Consider the following 19,472-nt stretch of genomic DNA (forward strand, 5'->3'; position numbering starts at 1 on the left):
TGAATAAAGGAAAAAAACTTACTGTGGGACGTTGCGAAACAAGCTTGACTACCACATATTTTCTAGCAAATGTCAGTTCTTCAGGAATAAGCGTCTGTTCGCCGATTGATGGAACGATGCTGTAGTTTCCATGAATTCGTTACCCTTCATAACAGTAGTTGGAATAGAACTCTGCAAGGCAAAAAAAAATCCCCCAAACTGCTGGAGGGGTCCACAGACTGTATAGAATCACACCATGCAGTGCATGGTATGGTATACCTGGCACTAAGCCACTGCCAGCTCTGCCTAAGAAGCCGAGATGGCTCGGCAGCGTGCAGAAATAAGGGTTAGTGCATGTTAAGTCATATAGTTGTTTTAGTGAATATGCATTACCTGCAGAGCAAAGCTAGGTTGAACATTGTGAATATGAGCGTGTCTGTGTTGTGTTCTGTTCCAGGTGCAGGCTTGTCTGCAAGCATACAATAATTTATGTGTTCGTACAATAAGAATTATTACTGCTTTCCATTAGAAAAAACCACATAGAAAAGCTTTAAAATAATGGTAGCTAATAAGTGCAAACAAAAACCTCATATATGAGTTGTTTCATATATGAATTACATTTTCCAGGATTCTAAACAGGAAAAATATAACCTAGAAAATTAGCTTGCTGTATAATTATTTCTTATATTAGTAAGCCAGCAGCACTTTTAAGAAAGCACATTTTTATTTTATAACTTTGAAACAAATCATTGTGTTTGGCAATTTTCACAAGGTTTCTGATATTCTAGAAGGTTAGGCTGAAACTTGCAAGGTATAAAGTATTTGTGCTTCTGTCAGAAAAATACAAGCAGTGTTACTCGGTTGTCAAGGAAATGAGGGCCCTATGGCTTCTGTGTTGTCTTCTGAAAATTCCAGTATGTCACAATCATCTACAAGTTTGCATTTAAGCTATAACTAACTTATATAATTTCTCTTCATTAAGATGGTCTTCGCCGGATATTGTGCCAGGTTGGTTTACAGGAGGGGCCAGATGGTGAAAATTCTTCTCTTGTGGATAAGTTGATGCTGTATGATTCTAAACTGTGGAAAGGTGAGTTTTGTCAAACTTCTGGAAAATACTAAAGAATGCTAAGCGTAAAAGTTTTCCCTTTACTGTATCTGCTAATGTTTGGCCATTTTTACTGTGGTGTATTATAGATAGAATTGCCCAATTTGTTATAATCTAATCTGTCCCTTCATGATGAACTCCAAATAGATTGAAGACAAGAACATAAGGAGACCATTTGAAGATGGGGTTGGTTTTAGATCTAATTATTCTAAGTAGTCTGAAATTAAGGCTGACTTGAATACACAGATGACAGTGATAGTTAAGGGAAATTGAGTAAACAATAGAGTGATTTGTGGTTTGTCTGCTTTGTAGGATCTCAGCATTTATGTCATACCTATCAAAATACCTCTTTTTCAGGTGCAGCACAGAGGTTTTCTGCTTTGAATTCTGTTTTTTGTTCATGAGATGCTCTTAAATGTTCTGAGAACATTCAGTGAAAACTACTGTTCTGTTATTTTAGAGCCCTTAAAACTTTAAAAGCCTGGTAGATATAATGGGGTTGTCTAGAAAGTTGTAATTTTGAGGAAATGGGGGTAATTATATTTCTTATCCCTCATGGATTCTGTCTCTGATATGATATTCTGAAAGGGTGTGTAAGGCCAGGTGTAAGAAAGAAGCACAAAGAGAATGCAGAGAATGATGCAATCAATATGTCCTTTCCTTATTTAAATATGAATATAGTATTTTTGAAGATTGCTACCTTCCCCCCAATATCTCCTGTCCTCTTCAGTTCTGAGGTACAGATATCCTAGAGACTACTAACGTCTCTTTGTGGCCTGTCTTGGTAACTTCTTGGAGCAGCAATAAAAGCAGTAAGAGGAAAGAAAGCATATGGAGAAAATGATTCTTTTAGGTTTTGTTTATTTAATAAGTTTATCTTGTGTGAATGAATTCCTGGCACTCAGATTTTATAATATTTTTTTTCCCCCTTCAAAATGTCGTGATCTGAAAGGTGTTGCTTTTGTAGACCATTACAACATTTTTAATATATGTTTTGTTGGGATAATGTCTTTCACGTAAGTGAGGAGTAACTTTTGCACATCTATTCAATATCGATATTTCTCTACTTTTTCATGTATTCTATAGTTACTCTGCATTAAGGAAATAGCTTAATGGCTTTTGACTTAAAAGTGACTTACAGAAAGAAATGGTACATATGTGCATGTATTTCCAAGCTACATATGGTCAATTCTCATTTGTATTGATAATATTTACTGGGATGCTGCCCACACAGACTAGAAATTCAGAGGTAGCTAAGCTGTTGTTTTTTGTTTTTTTTTTGCAGAGTTGTTTAGAGCTTGCAGAATTTATTGCAGTTCCCAGGACTTCTCATAATAGCATGCTCTTTCTTTCCCTGGGCCATCCAAATCCTCTGTCTATCCTGAGGAAGAATAGAGTTTCCTTCTTGTTTGCCTGACTTGCCTTATATGTGAAGGTTTTTGTTCCCGTTCAACAGCTCAGTGTTACCTTATACAGGAGTAATAAATAATGCCGCTTGAAGAATTTTGTTTTATATATTCTTCTTCATCCTTTGCCACCACCTGACAGACTTAATCAAAGCAGCTTCTGCTCTGAAATGCACACTTACCTCATTCTGTAAAAGTTTACTTTTCTAAATGTTCCATAATATGTTGGTAGAAAATAGTGACGTGCAATATTTCATTCATTTTTCTTGACAGGAGCTAGAAATGTGTATCACCAGTTATTCATGAGCAGTCTACTTATGGATTTGAAATACAAGAAACTTTTCGCTATCCGCTTCGCAAGAGTAAGTGTCTTTCTTAAAAAGAGCCATTAAATGCTTAAACTGTCTAGCCAAGAGAGTTTAGTTAGTGTACGGTCCTTCAAATGAACTGTTATCCAGAATTTTTGTCTTTTTTTTTGGAAGTGAGAAGTTGAAATTAAATGCCGATTACCTTATTTCTGTCTTCAAAATGCTAGTTCTAATGGCATCGCATCTCCTGGGAAGAAAATGAGTTTCCCAGGCTCCCCAGAACTAAAGCAGTTCAGATGTTTTTGTCTTCAGCACCAACTCTGCAGGCTATCGCTTCTTAAGAGCTAATCGCTTCTCATTGTTGAGGTGTAAGCTGTTACAGCACTACTCAAATAGTGCTGATATTCAGTTATGCTGATTAGTATTTCTCCAGTAACTAATATTTGAAATGCTTTAAAGCAGCACTGCAAAATTCTGCTCACTCTGCTGAAGACAAGTAACTTTTTTGAGTAGAAAATGGAATACTAGCCTTTATTGTGAAAATGAGAGTGAGTAGATCTCATGTGTGAGCAGATTAAGTTTCATGTTCTTTGTACAAAATACCTATATAATAATCCATAAGAGCTACTCTTCCCTTTATTATGGCATTAAAGTTTCCCAGAGCAAACATTTAAATTAAAAACTCAGGTCAGTGTGGATTAGAGGTGAATTTCCCCTTGTTGTTTAGAATTACCGGCAGTTGCAGAGAGATTATATGGAGGATGATCACGAACGGGCAGTATCGGTGGCTGCTCTGTCTGTCCAACTCTTCACTGTACCTACTCTGGTGAGTAGTGCTTGTCTTTCTTTTAAAAACTGATAGTTGGCACTCCTTGCCTTTTTTTGCCTCCTTCTTATTAGAACTATGAGCGATTGCAGAGTGATTTTATGAAAGATGACCACGACAGAGAGTTCTCAATTGCTGACCTCTCGATACAGATATTCACAGTGCCTTCTCTTGTAAGTACTGAAAGACCAAAAAAGGAAATCTTTATTTGTTAAAAGCCACTCAAGGTTCTTGAATTGAGACTGCAGATTTCTTTTAACATTGCTGTGGAAGTGCAGGGCACAGTCACACTGTTCACAGACAATGCTATGGGTTTAGAAGTTAAAGTGACTGACTTCCCAGAGTGGGCTGGGTACTTTTGGTTTTTTCTTTTTACATTTTTCTTCTGCTTTTTTTAGAAAGTTACTTAAGTTTTATTTAGAAACACACAACACATTTCAATTCCTCATCATACTGAGCCACAGTCACTGTTTGTAGAAATCTACATTATGGTTTGTCTATCACCGTTTCAGAGCATACCTTCTGGTGCAGTCTTATAATAAATGATCCACTTCATGTTAATTTTCCAATCAACACAGGTGCAACCAAGAATTGTCTCATGATACTCCCTACTTCCTTTGGTACTTCTAGGCTCAGACAATGCCTTCTTTCAGGTTTCCAGTTAATTTTTGTTACAGTGCTTCAGGCACTGTTTTTTCTTCCAGCTCACTAATCTGCTGGTCTTTCACTAGCTTATGCTTGTTTGGGAAATGTATTGTTTTGCTCCTGTCTCCAAATAAGTCTGGTTTTGCTTGTGTTTTGAACTAGACAAATTAAACTTTGGAGCTATACTGGAAATAAATGTCTGATTTTCATAGCCAAAATTGTTTAAAAAACGAATGCTTCTGAATCTTTCCATATTTAATCAGCTTAATTGAGCTCTAAAATTCAATAGTGGCGTGGCAGTTATGATACTGAGCAAAGTTGTTTTTCTGTTTCCTAGGGGTGAATGTTATACATGGGAATTCAACAGGACCTCAGGATTTTGTTTCCATGGTTTCGGGCAATATTGTGTTACCTTTTTTAATTTTGATGCTGTCAATAAGAATGTTGCCATTATTGAGACTTACAGTTAGACTTAAACAATTAGTATTATTCAAATGGTTATGGTATTATTTTTCCCTTTGGCAGATGGGGTGGTAGAATATGTCTATTAACACATATTTTTTTAAAAAACGGAATTTAAAACATTTCTTTAGAGAATAATTGCTGCATCCCTTTTACATGCTATTTCAACAGCATGCAAAAAAAGTAAAGGAAATTGGTTTTGATGGTCCTATAGAAGGATAGAATAGACTGATGACATGAAAGTAATTATTATAAACTCCTACCATATGAATTAAGAATTATTTTTTATATATTTAGAGTCACTAATTCTTAACTGAATGAATAAGTTGAAGAATGTAAAACTAACCCACCATACCCCAGTAGCATTTTCAAACTGATCTTAGTAATTTCAGAGTTTGAGCTCTCACATAACTGAGGTTTTTTGGTTTGAGGGAGGATGGGTGGTTGCATTGGTGGTGATTTTTTTGGGGGAAAATGATAACCATTAGATTATTTGTTTTTCCCCTGCAGTAGCATTTTAGAAACTATATTTTGGAGTATCATTAGCTACTGTAGAACCCAGAAGCTCTAGTCAACAACTACAGTGTCTTTAAGATAGATCGGAGTGGCCAATCTTCTTGAATCTACCAGCCACATAATAAAATCCTCATGAGATCTGAGAACTGCAAGACTTGGAGAACCAAGAGAATGGGGGAGTTTTGGAGTAGTTCAAGTAGGAAATGACAGTAAACTTCTTAGTGGTCTGTACTCTGCTGTGGGGTTGGGTTAGGTTAAGTTGGGTGTGGAAAACAATCGTCGGATTTTGTGATGCCTGTTGATTTGTTTCCTACAATACAGGGATATATGCAGTAGCCCTTGAGGGGGATCATAAGTCATTTCATGTAATTTCCATGTGGAAGTTGCACTGTACAGTTCCTTAGCAGTTCAGAAGATGAGCTGTTCACCACGGTGCTTGACAGTTTGTAAACAGAAAACAGAAGAGCTGTCGCTCCCCTAAAGGGCTCATACTTAAATTATATGAGAGGAGAGAACGCATACTTAAAGGGAGGTACAAGTTAATTATAAGACACATAATAACATACGTCTTGTGTCATAATTATGTAGGTTAGCAGGAACCTAACCATAGTCAAACTTCTGTACAAAAGAGATCTGAAGAAAGAGATCTGGATTATGATAATTTCTGGCTAGATTACTTTTTTTTCTTCTGTGAATGTTTGGAAGATTGGCTTTCAGTATGTTTTTCTGCTTTAATTATTGATGTAACTATTTTGGGTAAAAATTCATGTATTTTATAAACTTCATGGTGCGCTCTAAAACTCTTGTAGCTGTGCCTGCTAATTACAGCAAATTTCAATATACTTTGGCATAGGCTCGAATGCTTATAACAGAAGAAAATCTCATGACCACTATCATCAAAACTTTTATGGACCACTTACGGCACCGTGACATCCAAGGCAGGTTTCAGTTTGAACGTTACACTGCTCTGCAGGCTTTCAAATTCAGGCGTGTTCAGAGCCTTATTTTGGATCTGAAGTAAGTATATTAACTATGTGCTGATTTGATTTATTGAGGAGGGAAAAAAAGTATAAAATTAACACTTGCATCTTTCTAATGTACCCAGGTATGTGTTGATAAGTAAGCCAACTGAGTGGTCAGATGACTTGAGGCACAAGTTCCTAGAAGGTTTTGATGCGTTCTTAGAATTACTGAAATGTATGCAGGTATGTAAGTCTGTCAATTACAGAATGTTGCAAAATTAAAGTAGGAAGTTAGCTATCATGATATAAAGATGGAAGAAATTTCACGCACTCTTCATTTTATAACTTCAGTGCAGTATAACTTTTGGAGTCATCATGTTTTCCTGAAACATAATATCTCAGACCTAACTTTTTAAAACTTAGTTTGTTGTAGAGCCTGATGAAAAGGGAGAGAGTTTCAAAAAGAAAAATGTGATTTTAAGCATATTTTGCGGTTGTAGAGGTAGGCAAGACACAATTGTCTGAGTGAAAGTCCGTCTTAACCAACTTTCCCTCATGGCGAGAGCTCCAGTTACTACTTAAGTGTCAGCAGAGTTGCTCCTTGTATTGAGGAATATGTAGTTCCTGAGATACAAATAGACCTCTTCCCTGTGTTGTTTTTATTTTTTCCCCAGCCTTTTCGTGTGCTATGTTACCTTAAGAGGAGCATTTTCAAAGCAGTGCAGCTTTTACAGGGGCAAATTGACTATATGATCAGTAAGGTCTAAGTCAGAATCATTCCCGTTTTTCAGTACTTCAGTAGCATGCCTTTCTCAGTCCTTAGCTTCCATTAGTCTGTTATGATAGTCTCTTGAATATATTTAATCCTCAAATTATGCTCTTTTTTTTCTTCTTATGCCAAGAGCTGATGAGGTTCTGTAGCGCCCAGCCTTTAGTTAGTACTTAATTGTGTTTAATAGAAACGCGTGCCTAGAAAATACATTCAAAAACCAAAATGTGTGTGCAAGATAATATATATAGGCATCTGTTGTTACTGCTTATAATTCTGAAATCTATGCAGGTGTTAATGATAAATACAGCTCATATCCAAAACCTTTCCTGTCCTAATATTCTCCTGTTAAAATTCCTGTTTCATTTTCTTGTTAATATTTTGATGTGTATAATTCCTTTTCAAATGGTCCCAAGTTTACAGATAGGTAACCACTGTCTCACACCTATGCTAATATTGTCAAAGTATTTCAGTGCTACATTGTTGAAATGCATAATTCTTTTTGTTCTAGGGTATGGATCCAATAACTCGTCAAGTAGGACAACACATAGAAATGGAACCAGAATGGGAGGCAGCATTTACATTGCAGATGAAATTAACACTTGTTATTTCAATGATGCAAGACTGGTGTGCATTAGATGTAAGTTCCTTCTGAATTGTTTTTCCATGTGAATATGTGAAGGGAGAAAAAACCTAAATATTAATATGTACAACAAGTGAGCTAAACACATTACTGCACCATGAGCAAGTGCAAATCTTTTCTGTATTTAAACACATCTTTTATGCTTGAACTGACCAATTCATAAGAATGTAGTTAAGCCATTTAAAAAATATTGTAGAGAGAGTTCCATCACACATCTGAGCATTGTGATCATCACAGAACTTATCAGGTTATAATTTCCAGAGAAGAGGGAATAGAGGAATAGGCCCTGGGTCTACTAAATGCTGCCTGATTATAAGTCAGGTTTCTACTCCGTAAGTGTTTCAAGTTTTAGGAGTACAGAACTTCAGCACATTAAAGCTGGCTTTAATCTGTCACTGTTAGTTAATGTGCAGGTTTTACTAGCCTAGCATGATCATGGCTCAAAAAGTTCCCTTAATATCAGTTACCAAAAAAATGAACCGAAGACTAGTGGGTGTTTTTTCTAATCAGACATAGCAGTATGAGTTTGGCAATCTGTGCCCCCTTTAATTCAGCTGCTTTTGTTGGATTCCTTATCTTAATTTTGCAGGACTGTTAATAAAGTTAAAAACCCCAAACATGTCAGACTTTTTTACGTTGGCTGTATTATTTTGCAGAGCTCTGTTTTTTTCCATAATCTCTGTAAAAACTGTGATCTTTCTTTTAGGAAAAAGTGTTAATTGAAGCTTACAAGAAATGCCTGACGGTGTTGATGCAGTGTCATAGTGGTTTTACTGATGGAGAACAGCCTATTGTTCTCAGTATGTGTGGACATTCAGTTGAGACCATCAGATACTGTGTTTCTCAGGAAAAAGTTAGCATTCATCTCCCAGTTTCTCGTTTACTTGCAGGTATGACCTAGTTTAAAAATATTTTGGGACATGAAAAATGTTGCATGAATGTGATCTGTATTTGTGTGTACATAAGGAACCACATAACAGCTGTTTAAAGCTTGGCCATTTTCTAACTGTTGATAGCCTCAGCTGGATATTTCCAAGCTTTGGGGAAGCTGTTATGGTTTCAGGCCTGGGGGAGATTGTCTCATGCCTCTGGATTTATTGGCAGGATGTTTTGTAGGCAGTTACTGCTGCTTTTGGCACTTGAGTGATGCAGAAGAAATGCAACAAAATCTGGACTGTAGTTGACTGTTTTGAAATATGTTCAGCTGTCAGATTGAATAGATTAATCAACATTCTGTTAGAGAACAGATGTATCAAACATATGTGTCACCAGAAAATTAAGCTATGTCTTTCTCTTTGTATTGAGCCTGTCTTGTCAACAGTTGTGTTGAAAAAAGGTTGATAAATTTTAGTTTACAGAATCAGAAATTCACAGGTAATCAAGTGAACGACTGACTATGCAGGTGAGCTGACTATGCAGCTCAGAGTGAAATAACTTTGAATGTTTGAGTCTTTAAGCAAAACCCATGTAGCTTTAAAACAAAGCAAACCAGAAAGCCCTTATGTATTTTGTTGGGCCCTTGTTGTAGTTCCTGAGGAGTGAAAAAAAGGATGAGGCATCTGTTGTTGAGAATTTGTCCTGTTATACCAAGGACTATTGGCTGTTGCTGATGGGGCATGACAGAATCTAAAGAAAGGCAAAAAAATCTCACTTGTTTGGCGAAATTTACACAGATACGATTGGAAAACTTTAATTCTCCCAAAATGCATGGGGTTTTTTCTTCAGAAAATAGCGATGTAGCTCCAGGATGATAAATCTGCAGACTTACTTGTAGCTGTGTCCAGAAAATGGTCTATAGTAAATTAAATGACCTTTTTTTGTCCTATTCAAATTATATAAAATATTGTGTATAATATTATGTATGTATTTGTTTTATGTATTTATATAGGCTTGCATGTTTTGCTGAGTAAAACTGAAGTGGCATATAAGTTTCCAGAGCTGCTACCCCTGGTATGTAATTAAATGTAACATATTCATATGTTGAACATATTCATAAATCTAATTTATGCAGAATGTTAAATTGGTCATGTAAGTGTGGGATGTTATTAAATAAAACAAGCCTTTTTGCTATGAATTCTATTCAGAGAGACTATCTCTAGTAGATAAAATTATCTCTTAAAAGAGTAATACCTAGATATTTATGATTGGAGCATAAGCAATCAGTATTACTCAGGTGTAAAATTTATATTTTGTTCTTCATACATTACCTTCTTTTTGTAGTAGAAACTGTCCTAAGGAACTCCTGGCAGGACCTGAGTCCTCCTTGGCCGAGGTTCTAATTTTTTTCCCCAGCTGTTTCTTGCATCCTGCATGTTCTTATTAATAATTTTTTTTTAAGGGGACATTAAAAAGAATAAGATAAATTAAAAGAGGAGAAAGCATAACAGAGAGAAGAAATCTCAGTATGTTTTGAAAGAGGAGTATTTAACCTTTGAATGAGAGAAAGCAAGTTACAATGTTATTAAATTGATAGTGTTGATGTTTTAAAATATGAAACTACTGTCTTTAAGAATAAACTAAGGCCCTTGTGGAGTACTTCTGTGGAGCAAAGGCAGAATGTAAGGTTGAACAACAATGATTGCATAGATTGTGAATAGATTCATCAAACTTTTGTAATGCGTGTGTCAGATTTGCTTCTCTCTTGTATTGCCAAAATATTTTAATGAACACAAATATCATCCTCCTTCGTATTTCTTTTATTTTCTCTGTATATATCAAAGTTTGCATTTTCTTAATGCAGAGTGAACTTAGCCCACCTATGTTAATCGAACATCCTCTACGATGCCTAGTCCTATGTGCCCAAGTGCATGCAGGGATGTGGAGGAGAAATGGGTTCTCTCTTGTTAATCAGGTAAGTACATCTAGCTGTTAGAATCACTGTTCTCTGATAACTCTGCCAAGATAATTTTGGACTTCAAAGCATCTCTTTTCTGTACTGATTTCAAATTTCACTTGCATAAATCTTATGGAAGGAAATGCAAGGTAGACATTTATGTCAGCGCTCACATCATTGGAATATTTGTGCTTTTGAACTGGTCTTTGGTTTCTTAGCCAGAATTTGCTTTTTTTTTGCTTTGCTGTTAGTGATTCCTAGCATTTTTACTGTATATTGTCCAACAGCAGCATGAAGTGCAAAATTAGATCTGTGCATCTTTGGTATTGCATTCGTCACCTTCACATAAAAGTGTCTCAAATATAAAAATGTGCACCATTAGGAATATTACTGTTTATGTTTATAAATTAATTGAAGCCCGAAGACCACACAGAAGCATTAGAAACAGTGTAGAACTGACCATCTCTTGTTTCATCTCTCATACTTCTTTCATGCTTTTGGAGACCAGCTGCATCCATCTCTAAACATACATTCTCTGTGTTAGCACAAATTAGGTGTTTCAAGCATAACAGCTATAAAATGGGTACTGTCGTTTCAGTGCCACCCACCAGGGTGATCATGTAAAGTGATTTTCTTAGCAAGACATGGATTACAACAGAAATAGAATTTAGTTTTGTGAGGTATTAATTTGATTTATTTGCAAGAAACTTCTTTCCTTCCGACAAGCCCCCATCATCACTAGATAATTGCAATGCATGTGTACTAAGAGGCTGAGTTAAACTGCTCAAATGTATTATATTCTGACACTTCTTGCATTTTAACCTAAAGGATCTTTGTAAGGTGATATCCTTTCTTCTCAATATTAAAGCAAAGGGACCTTTAGTTATGCACAGTTACAGCAGTGCCCATGTGACTGTTGATGCACATAAAATCTGAAATTTCAGCCTAGCTTTTGATGGAGGAATAAGTCTCTGTTAATTATGCCTGGTTGTCAGCATCTTGAAGTTAAGAGCCTAATTTAGTTTAAGTAATACTGCTCTCCCAGTCTGGAAGTCCTTTCCCTTTCCTTTGGCTACAGAAAGCTCGTGTTCAGTCAGCTCCTTATGGATATTTTCCCAGAAGATAGGAGTGAGCATCTTAGTGTGGGGAAGAGAGGGAAGGCATGCCTAACTCTTTGCCATGTAATTCTGGTGAGAAATAGTGTGTCTCTAGAGGAGGGTTTAGCTGAAAATTGCTTCCAGTTCCAGGTAGAAACTTGAGAGCCCTCTTGATTTTTCCTTAATTGTGGTAGAGTTAACCTTTCCCACATTTCAGTGCCATGCAGTGATTGTGGTGCTGCTACTGCTTGGTGTGGTACTGTTGAGTTCACTCCCAGGATGGTTTGGGTTAAGTATGGTTCTATCACAATATTAACATTTTGCTGAAACTGGCAATTCCTGAAAGATTACATCTCAAATAATTAAGAGCAATTCATGGAGTAAAGAAAGAACTGCAAGGGCTTTCTCTCCTGTGAATTTCAAACAGTTAATTGCTAAACAAGTAGATTTATTAAAGTGTAGCCCAAAGAGGTCATCAAGATTTTTTTCCTTGTATGTTTATGCAATCTAGACCGTAGATCAATGCAACCCAGCCAGCAACTATGCTGTTTTGTGCTACCTAAAAATGCTTTTTGCATACAAATACATTTGTAAAATTTTTTTCAAATCACAGATTCATTTTTTTCTTTACTAATACTGCATAACAAAGTTCATTTTTCTATAATGAAGTAAGTTGCAATTAAATATGATGTTTGTTAATTATTGTGGGTTTTTTTTGTTTCAGATCTATTACTATCATAATGTGAAGTGCAGGAGGGAGATGTTTGACAAGGACATAGTAATGCTTCAGGTAACCAAATGTACCAGTTCACATTTTTATCGAACATTTTCAGGGTATATGTGCATTTGTTTTTAGCTCCATCAGAACCTGTAAATGACAAGGAAAAAAATTCAGTTTTGGTGGAAAGACTTCTATTTTTTTATTGTATCTGTGTCTCTATGGGATAATTTGTAAAGGAAATACTGTTGTTGTAAATCTTGTTCTTAAATATACTGTGGGAAGTGCAGAATTTTCTGTGTAACGCGTATGTTATGCTACATCTTGAAGAATGTAATAGTTTAATGGGTCATGCTGTACTGGCAGTTTTGTAAGTCTGCAGGTCTTCATTAATGTGCTCAATGTATGTGTTGTCTCTTCTCCCTCCCTTAGAAGTTGGCATCTAAAATGCTAGATAGAAGGAACCCCGTATAGTAGTTTGTGGGATTTTTTTTCCTTGAGAAGAAATTTTACAAATCTGGCAGTCTACTCAGCTATGACACAGAGAGCTCTGATGCGTTTTCAACATTGAGTGTGACGAAAGCTAAAACTTGCAGCTTGGGGTGTGTAGTTCACCAAGACAGCAAAACCTTTTCTCAGGAAATCACTCAAATCCTAGCTGGAGTAGCAGTACCCAGTATGGTGCATACATCCTGAGGTACTCTGGCTCTCAGACATATTTTCCTGAGGCTTGATCTGCCCCTGATTTTTAATGATCATCTGCAGTTGGCCATTTGGGTAGCTATGCTTCAGTTTTGTTGGAAATTATGCGGTCTTAAAGATGGTCCCATTAGCAATAGTAAATTAACGACAGATATTTATAATTGGTTAACTTAGATGTATTGTTTAATAAACAGAAAAAACATTGATTAGTAATTTTCAGAAATGGAAGTAAACGTTTGTGGCTACATTAAAAAGTTAGTATTCTTTCCAGGAAGGTCCAGGAAGTTTTGCTAAAGTTTTCAGCCTTTGTTTTGAGGATTGGAATTTGTGCTTAAAGTCTGTATGTGCTACATACTAAGTGATATTATGCCTTCTAAAAGTTGAGCCAGCAGGAACAGGATTGTAGAGACAAAACCAACCAATCAAGAGTCTTTCATTGAATTGTATTTAGAGTATTTGAGATAGAAGGGATAACCCTGAATATTTTACACTTAAAATGACATCAGAAATTATTGATAAAGCATAGGATCCTGCTTGTCAAATGTGCTGCCATTTGTGTTATTGGAGTCCCAAGACAGTAAACTTAAGTAATTAAATCTTCATGCTCAGGATAAAAAGAGGAATGAAATTCATAAAGAATATACTGTGAACATTGTATATAAATAGACAAACGTGCTATAATAACACCCAATCTGTTTTCATTTATAATCTTTTTTTTTTTCTTTAATAGACAGGTGTGTCTATGATGGATCCAAATCACTTTTTGATGATAATGCTGAGTCGCTTTGAACTTTATCAGATATTTAGTACTCCAGACTATGGCAAAAGATTCAGCACAGAAAATACTAACAAGGTATTTTATGTACTACTGCAATAGAAAATCTGCAGTTTTGTTTTCTAAAAAAAAAAAGTGCTGTTGTGCAATTTCTTGATTAAAAAACCAAAACCCTATCCTATTGTAATTTTGTTTGACCAGTTTACAATATGTATAAATGTTTTTACCTGTCCAACTGGTACATGTCAGAAGCTGATGCATAATTTTTGCATTATTTAAGAAGTTAAAGGCAGATATGATTACATTACAGCATGGCTTAATTTGGGAGGGCTAAGGGTGAAAACAGACAATATTTTGAAGCACTGAAAAAATGTTTTCAGCATATGGAATAATTCTTTTACCCTTAATTGAAAAATATAAATTCTTTTTGTTGTTTATTTTAATTCAGGATGTTGTTCAACAAAATAACACTCTTATAGAAGAGATGCTATACCTCATTATAATGATCATTGGTAAGTTCAGAATACATTGAATTAATTTTTAAAATTTAGTCTCTTTACTGGTCTGGAATGAGTGATCTTCATTGTCATCTCAAGTCCAGTTCTATTTTGAACTTCCTGTAGTTCTGACTTCGTTTGTAGCCTAAAAGTCTTGAAAGTAGCTTAGATTACTGTAATGAAGTTTTGAACGCTGGTGGGTGAACACAAGATTTCACAGAGGAGACTTGTTTTCCAGTCTTTTCCTTTAAGTTGCAAAAGAAGAGAAATAAATGTTTAAAATCCTAAAAAAACCACCCTTATATTTTGTTTTTACAGGTGAAAGATTCAGTCCTGGAATAGGACAGGTAAACGCAACAGATGAAATCAAACGAGAGATCATCCATCAGCTGAGCATCAGGCCAATGGCTCACAGTGAATTGGTAAAGGCGTTGCCTGAAGATGTAAGTAACTTGGGGCTGGGAGGAGAAAAGCAACTTCAACTGTATAAGGCTGATTGCTGAAGAGTTTTCTTAACACAAGTTTATTCCACTCTATGTGGAATGAGTGGGATGGGAGCACCATGATTCTTATAAAAGTAAGGTAAACATCAGCACAGATCAATGGTTGTCATGGAGAAGGCAGGAAAGAGCTATAGAAGAAGAAATAACATATGAAAGGGGTGGGAGACTGAGAGCTTCTTCAGCTCTTTTCTGTTTTTAATACTGTTTCTTATTAGCCATCTGGGCAGCGGTCTCTGCCTGTGAACCCTGAATAGGCGTATAGAAATGGGTTATTGGAACTATCCAGAAATTTAGGCTGTTATATTTTATAACAATAATTGAAATGTGGAATCAGACACAGTATAATGACTTGTCTAACAGAAATGCTTCATTTGCATGGACAGAAGCATTTACGTGAATTCTGGTATGAGTGGTGTTGAAGGATTGCGAAGCCTGCTTTTTTTTTTCTTTAGAATATTTTTGAAGTAATCTCATAACATGATTTCCAAAGGCAGTCAAAATTCAGAAATTAATCTTTTACTATACTAGTAGCACTTTTAATGATAAACTATGATATATTTTTCATTGTTCTAAGTATTTTAAACTTAAACAATTTCAAAAGTCAAATTGTATGATAGTTATGATTTATTTTTTTTTTGGTTACAAATAATTTAAGGTTGGGTGACAGAGCAAACTAGGATTTAAGCTAGAGTTCTAAATTATACTGTCAGTCTGAACTACTTTTTCCCTGGCCTGTTAACTGCTGTGAATATGTATTACAGGAAGGGGATGGGAATATTAAAAGATATTTGTGTATGAAGTAGTGTTACATATTGAGCTGATTTCTTCTGCTGCCTTTTACAGTTCTTTCACCATTTTTCAGTGACTTGTCTTTTTAGCTTTCCTGTACTTTTTTCATTTTAAAGGCCTAGGAAAAATTGAACAGAATATTGACTGTATTTCTAAGATACGCTGAGGAAGCTGACTTAGAGGGGTTTTTTTTCTGCTGCTGTTACATCCAAATTTATTATGACAGGAAAAAACAGTAAAAATTAAGCCCTTAAAATGGCATGTTTTTTTTTTAAAATAGTGTTTGTATTGTCATGTTATGTGCTTTAGTGTTCTCTTCAGTGCCAGTAAAATGACTTTGTACTACGTTCATACTGCATGTTTATCTAGTGTTGTATGACATTTGAATGTGTTTAACCCAAGAACTACGGTTACACACTGTATTTCCTTTTCACTCAATGTAGGAGAACAGAGAGACAGGAATGGAAAGTGTGATTGAAGAAGTGGCATGTTTCAAGTATGTGTCCCTTTATTCTCATGTTTCAACATTAAAAATGGATTATCTAAATTAGTGAAAATGAGAGAATAGAAGAGAAGGAGCTGGGTCATGGTGTTTTCCCATGGCCTTACTCATCTGCATCATTCTTAATACTGTTACTTATTGGATTTCTAGAATGGTTATTGAGCAGGGGTTTTTAGCTGTTCTAGTTAACCATTTATGCTCAGATGGTAATAGCCAAGGAACAGAAAGGATTTTTTTGTTTTCTTTTTTCTTACAGGAAACCTGGATTAACAGGCAGAGGACTGTATGAATTAAAACCAGAATGTGCCAGAAACTTCAATCTATATTTCTATCACTTTTCAAGGGCGGAGCAATCAAAGGTATCTAGTAATTTAACTTTCTGGTTTTTATTTTGTGTCTTTTCTGGTTTGCTTTTTTCCAAAGCTTAATTCTGTGAAGAAGTATTACCAACTGGTTAAAAGTTAATTTTTGAAAGTTGACTTAATTTAAAGTGTTAAAAAAAATTAACCCAAGATTTTACAGTGATTTTTCTGCCACCGGATCCTGTACCCTATGCAAAGCTGTTGAAATCAGTGGGCCTTCAGGATCTTGTCTGTGGGTTCTCTTACATCTTATTTTAACGAAAGTATTTAAACAATCTGTATTTTCACTTACTGTTATGGAAGACATCATTTTAGCTCAGGCTTGTCTTACAATTTCATGCTAGAAAAAGAACCCAGGCTGGCTCAAGATGAAAGATTAATTTTGAAGATGCATGCCCTACTTTACAAGTAGAATGTAAGACAAACTGAAAAGACATGGAAGATTCCTTCTTTTATTTAAGGCTGGGAAAAAGCGGAAAAAACAGTAACAATGTAATAAAGCATGAATGCTCTTTTATTAGTTCTGTGTTTGTGCGGGTTTTGAGTAATATTGGCATCATTTTTCTATTTCAGGCAGAGGAAGCACAAAGAAAGCTGAAAAGGCAGAACAGAGAAGATACAGGTATTTCTTTTTGAAAGAAGATGGGAGAAGAGGGAAGCACCAATCAGACTGTGTATTGACACTTAGACTAACAACATGTTCTTGGGCTACCCAGAAATTGCTTGAAAATATAGCAATTTCCCTTATGTCTCCCTGGTTATAGTAAAGGAATCTGATCCATCATGGAGCCAGCTTTCTGAACAGCTTATTCCTTTGGCTTTTCTGTTACGTGAAAGCCGTGTTGAACGTTACAGCCTGTTATCTGTAAGACTGTTTATCAAGCAACTCTGTACTGACTTGGGTTAAGCTGTTAAGCTGTTTGAAAGTCAGACATTTTAAATGGGTGTTGCAAATTTTAGAGCTGCTGAAATGTCAAACACACCAATTTCCCTTTCAGCGCTTCCACCGCCAGCTCTTCCTCCTTTCTGCCCACTTTTTGCAAGTCTGGTTAATATTCTGCAATCTGATGTCATGCTGTGCATTATGGGAACTATACTGCAGTGGGCTGTAGAACACAATGGCTATGCCTGGTCGGAGTCCATGCTGCAAAGGGTATGTTTCCTTATTTAAAAATTACGCTTATGCTAAAGGAAGTAATATGTATTTTAGCATTTTAAAATGGGTTTATAGATTTGGGTTGTTTACTTGGTATAAGCAATTCTGTATAACAAAAAAAAAAATAGAAAATGGGAGAGTATATCATTACTGTAAATCACAAATTGAAGAATGTAGTTACATTTAGGTAATACAAGAATTCTAGGCTTTGGAATTACTGTTTGAATAGAATAAGATTTTATTTTTATTTTTTTGAAACTGAGCTAAAACATGCTCAACCATTTGAGTACCTCTGTTGTTCTCCAAACTGTGGGGTTCATTAGGGACTGATCACTTGCTTAGAAACTCCTGGTGCTTTGTATTCAAGGGTGCTGTGGGGTTGGACTGCATCTTCCCCAGGTCAACCATTCTCGGCTTGGAAGCACCATGCAAAGGTTGATATGAGAGATCTGGAAGAGGTGGCCCATATCCGATGAGACCTTACTAGATAGATGTGATAGACTGAGAAAAATTGACTGTTACTTACTAAAAAAAATGTACTTGTTTAAAAAAACTTCAAGACTCAAATCAGGTTTTACCACTTTTTCTGTAGATACTTAGAATTTTGCATTCTGAGTTCTGCTACAGTTTTTCCAGTGACTATCATGTCCTTACGTGGGTTTGAGTGTTGATTCCAGGCATTCAGTAATGCTTTTTGTCTAGAGCATCCTGCCAATTTCTATGGGGTGGCAAAAGTGGGTGATTCAACATGGCATAGTTCACCACCAAGATTTAAATATTTCAGCTTTAAAATGCTATTCAGACTATTTTAGTGCCAAATAGGATGATTTCAATTTTTAAGTTCAAGGAGATCACAGCTTTTTATGGACCTAAAAGCTAATGTTATTCTTTAAATGTGTTTCTAGAGTGTTAGAATAAATTTAGTTTAATAATTGTAAATTTTTGTCAATTAGACTTTGTATGTAAACAGGATTTAAAGTATGCATCATGCTTCTCTCCAGAGACCTGTGATAAAATGCACCCAATTGCTAGGGTTTGCTAAAAAGTGTTGATTTCTCACTCACTAGAGGAAAGCTAAAAAGTGTTGATTTCTCACTCACTAGACAGGACATCAAACAGAAAGATAAAAGTGGTATAATGTGGGGGTTTTTTTTAATTTGTTAGAGTTCCAAGAAATTGTAAACAAATGCTGTTACTGTAGCTTTGGGATTATATATATAAAAATAACTTAAAAGTAACTTCAAATACACTCTTATTATATCATTTTATTGTATGACTTACGTGTCTCTTAATGAATTACCCAAACTATATAAAGAGATTATATGAATTATTTAAGAAAAGAACTAAAATTTATAATTTTTACCTAGGTTTTGCATTTGATTGGAATGGCACTACAAGAAGAAAAACAGCATCTGGAGAATCTCAGTGAGGAGAATGTTGTAACATTTACCTTCACTCAGAAAATATCAAGTATGCCTTTCTTTTCAAACATATAGCTAACTTTAAATAAATGAAAATGTCAGTATCTCATATTTTATTCTTCCAAAACAGTATTTACCAGAAGAGTATGTTTGTTTATCCATCAAAATTTTACCAAGTTGACTATACATAGGTGCTTTACACATGTGTAGATTCTATGATAGTAGCAATACTAAAAAGCCTTTTCTAGACGGGAAAATACAGAAGTTGAATAATTCCCAGTAAATCTGATTCTTAATATCTTTAAGGAGTGTCATTACACGGATTGCTGTACATGATCAGATACTACAATTGCAAAAACGAGTTGCCTTCTTAAATGGTCTTTTAATCTTGACTCTCCTTTGTATCTTCTGCCTGGTGCCTCTAGTTTTGCTAAGATGTGGAAGTTGCTAAGACTCTTCCATTTAAAATAGGTGGAAAATAAAATACTTGAAG

General features: G+C 35.4%; 1 protein-coding gene across 2 annotated transcripts in view; it reads left to right on the plus strand.

Moving 5' to 3' along the window:
• Window positions 1-19,472, plus strand: part of UBR2 (ubiquitin protein ligase E3 component n-recognin 2) — a 54,268-nt gene that overhangs the window by 16,741 nt on the left and 18,055 nt on the right. Inside the window, exons 9-26 of one of the 2 annotated variants that reach the window (XM_014950910.1) lie at window positions 962-1,069; window positions 2,767-2,855; window positions 3,529-3,627; window positions 6,104-6,267; window positions 6,356-6,455; window positions 7,493-7,621; window positions 8,331-8,514; window positions 9,513-9,574; window positions 10,365-10,475; window positions 12,279-12,344; window positions 13,705-13,827; window positions 14,198-14,261; window positions 14,565-14,689; window positions 15,982-16,034; window positions 16,297-16,399; window positions 16,976-17,024; window positions 17,401-17,555; window positions 18,926-19,028. In XM_014950910.1, coding sequence (XP_014806396.1) covers window positions 962-1,069; window positions 2,767-2,855; window positions 3,529-3,627; window positions 6,104-6,267; window positions 6,356-6,455; window positions 7,493-7,621; window positions 8,331-8,514; window positions 9,513-9,574; window positions 10,365-10,475; window positions 12,279-12,344; window positions 13,705-13,827; window positions 14,198-14,261; window positions 14,565-14,689; window positions 15,982-16,034; window positions 16,297-16,399; window positions 16,976-17,024; window positions 17,401-17,555; window positions 18,926-19,028 — 1,887 coding nt within the window. Of the gene's footprint in view, window positions 1-961; window positions 1,070-2,766; window positions 2,856-3,528; window positions 3,628-3,701; window positions 3,801-6,103; window positions 6,268-6,355; window positions 6,456-7,492; window positions 7,622-8,330; window positions 8,515-9,512; window positions 9,575-10,364; window positions 10,476-12,278; window positions 12,345-13,704; window positions 13,828-14,197; window positions 14,262-14,564; window positions 14,690-15,981; window positions 16,035-16,296; window positions 16,400-16,975; window positions 17,025-17,400; window positions 17,556-18,925; window positions 19,029-19,472 lie in introns of both variants that reach the window. The other variant, XM_014950909.1, reaches the window with a different exon arrangement.

The sequence above is a fragment of the Calidris pugnax genome, unplaced genomic scaffold (genome assembly GCF_001431845.1).
Source record: "Calidris pugnax isolate Ruff unplaced genomic scaffold, ASM143184v1 scaffold24, whole genome shotgun sequence".
NCBI lineage: Eukaryota > Metazoa > Chordata > Aves > Charadriiformes > Scolopacidae > Calidris > Calidris pugnax.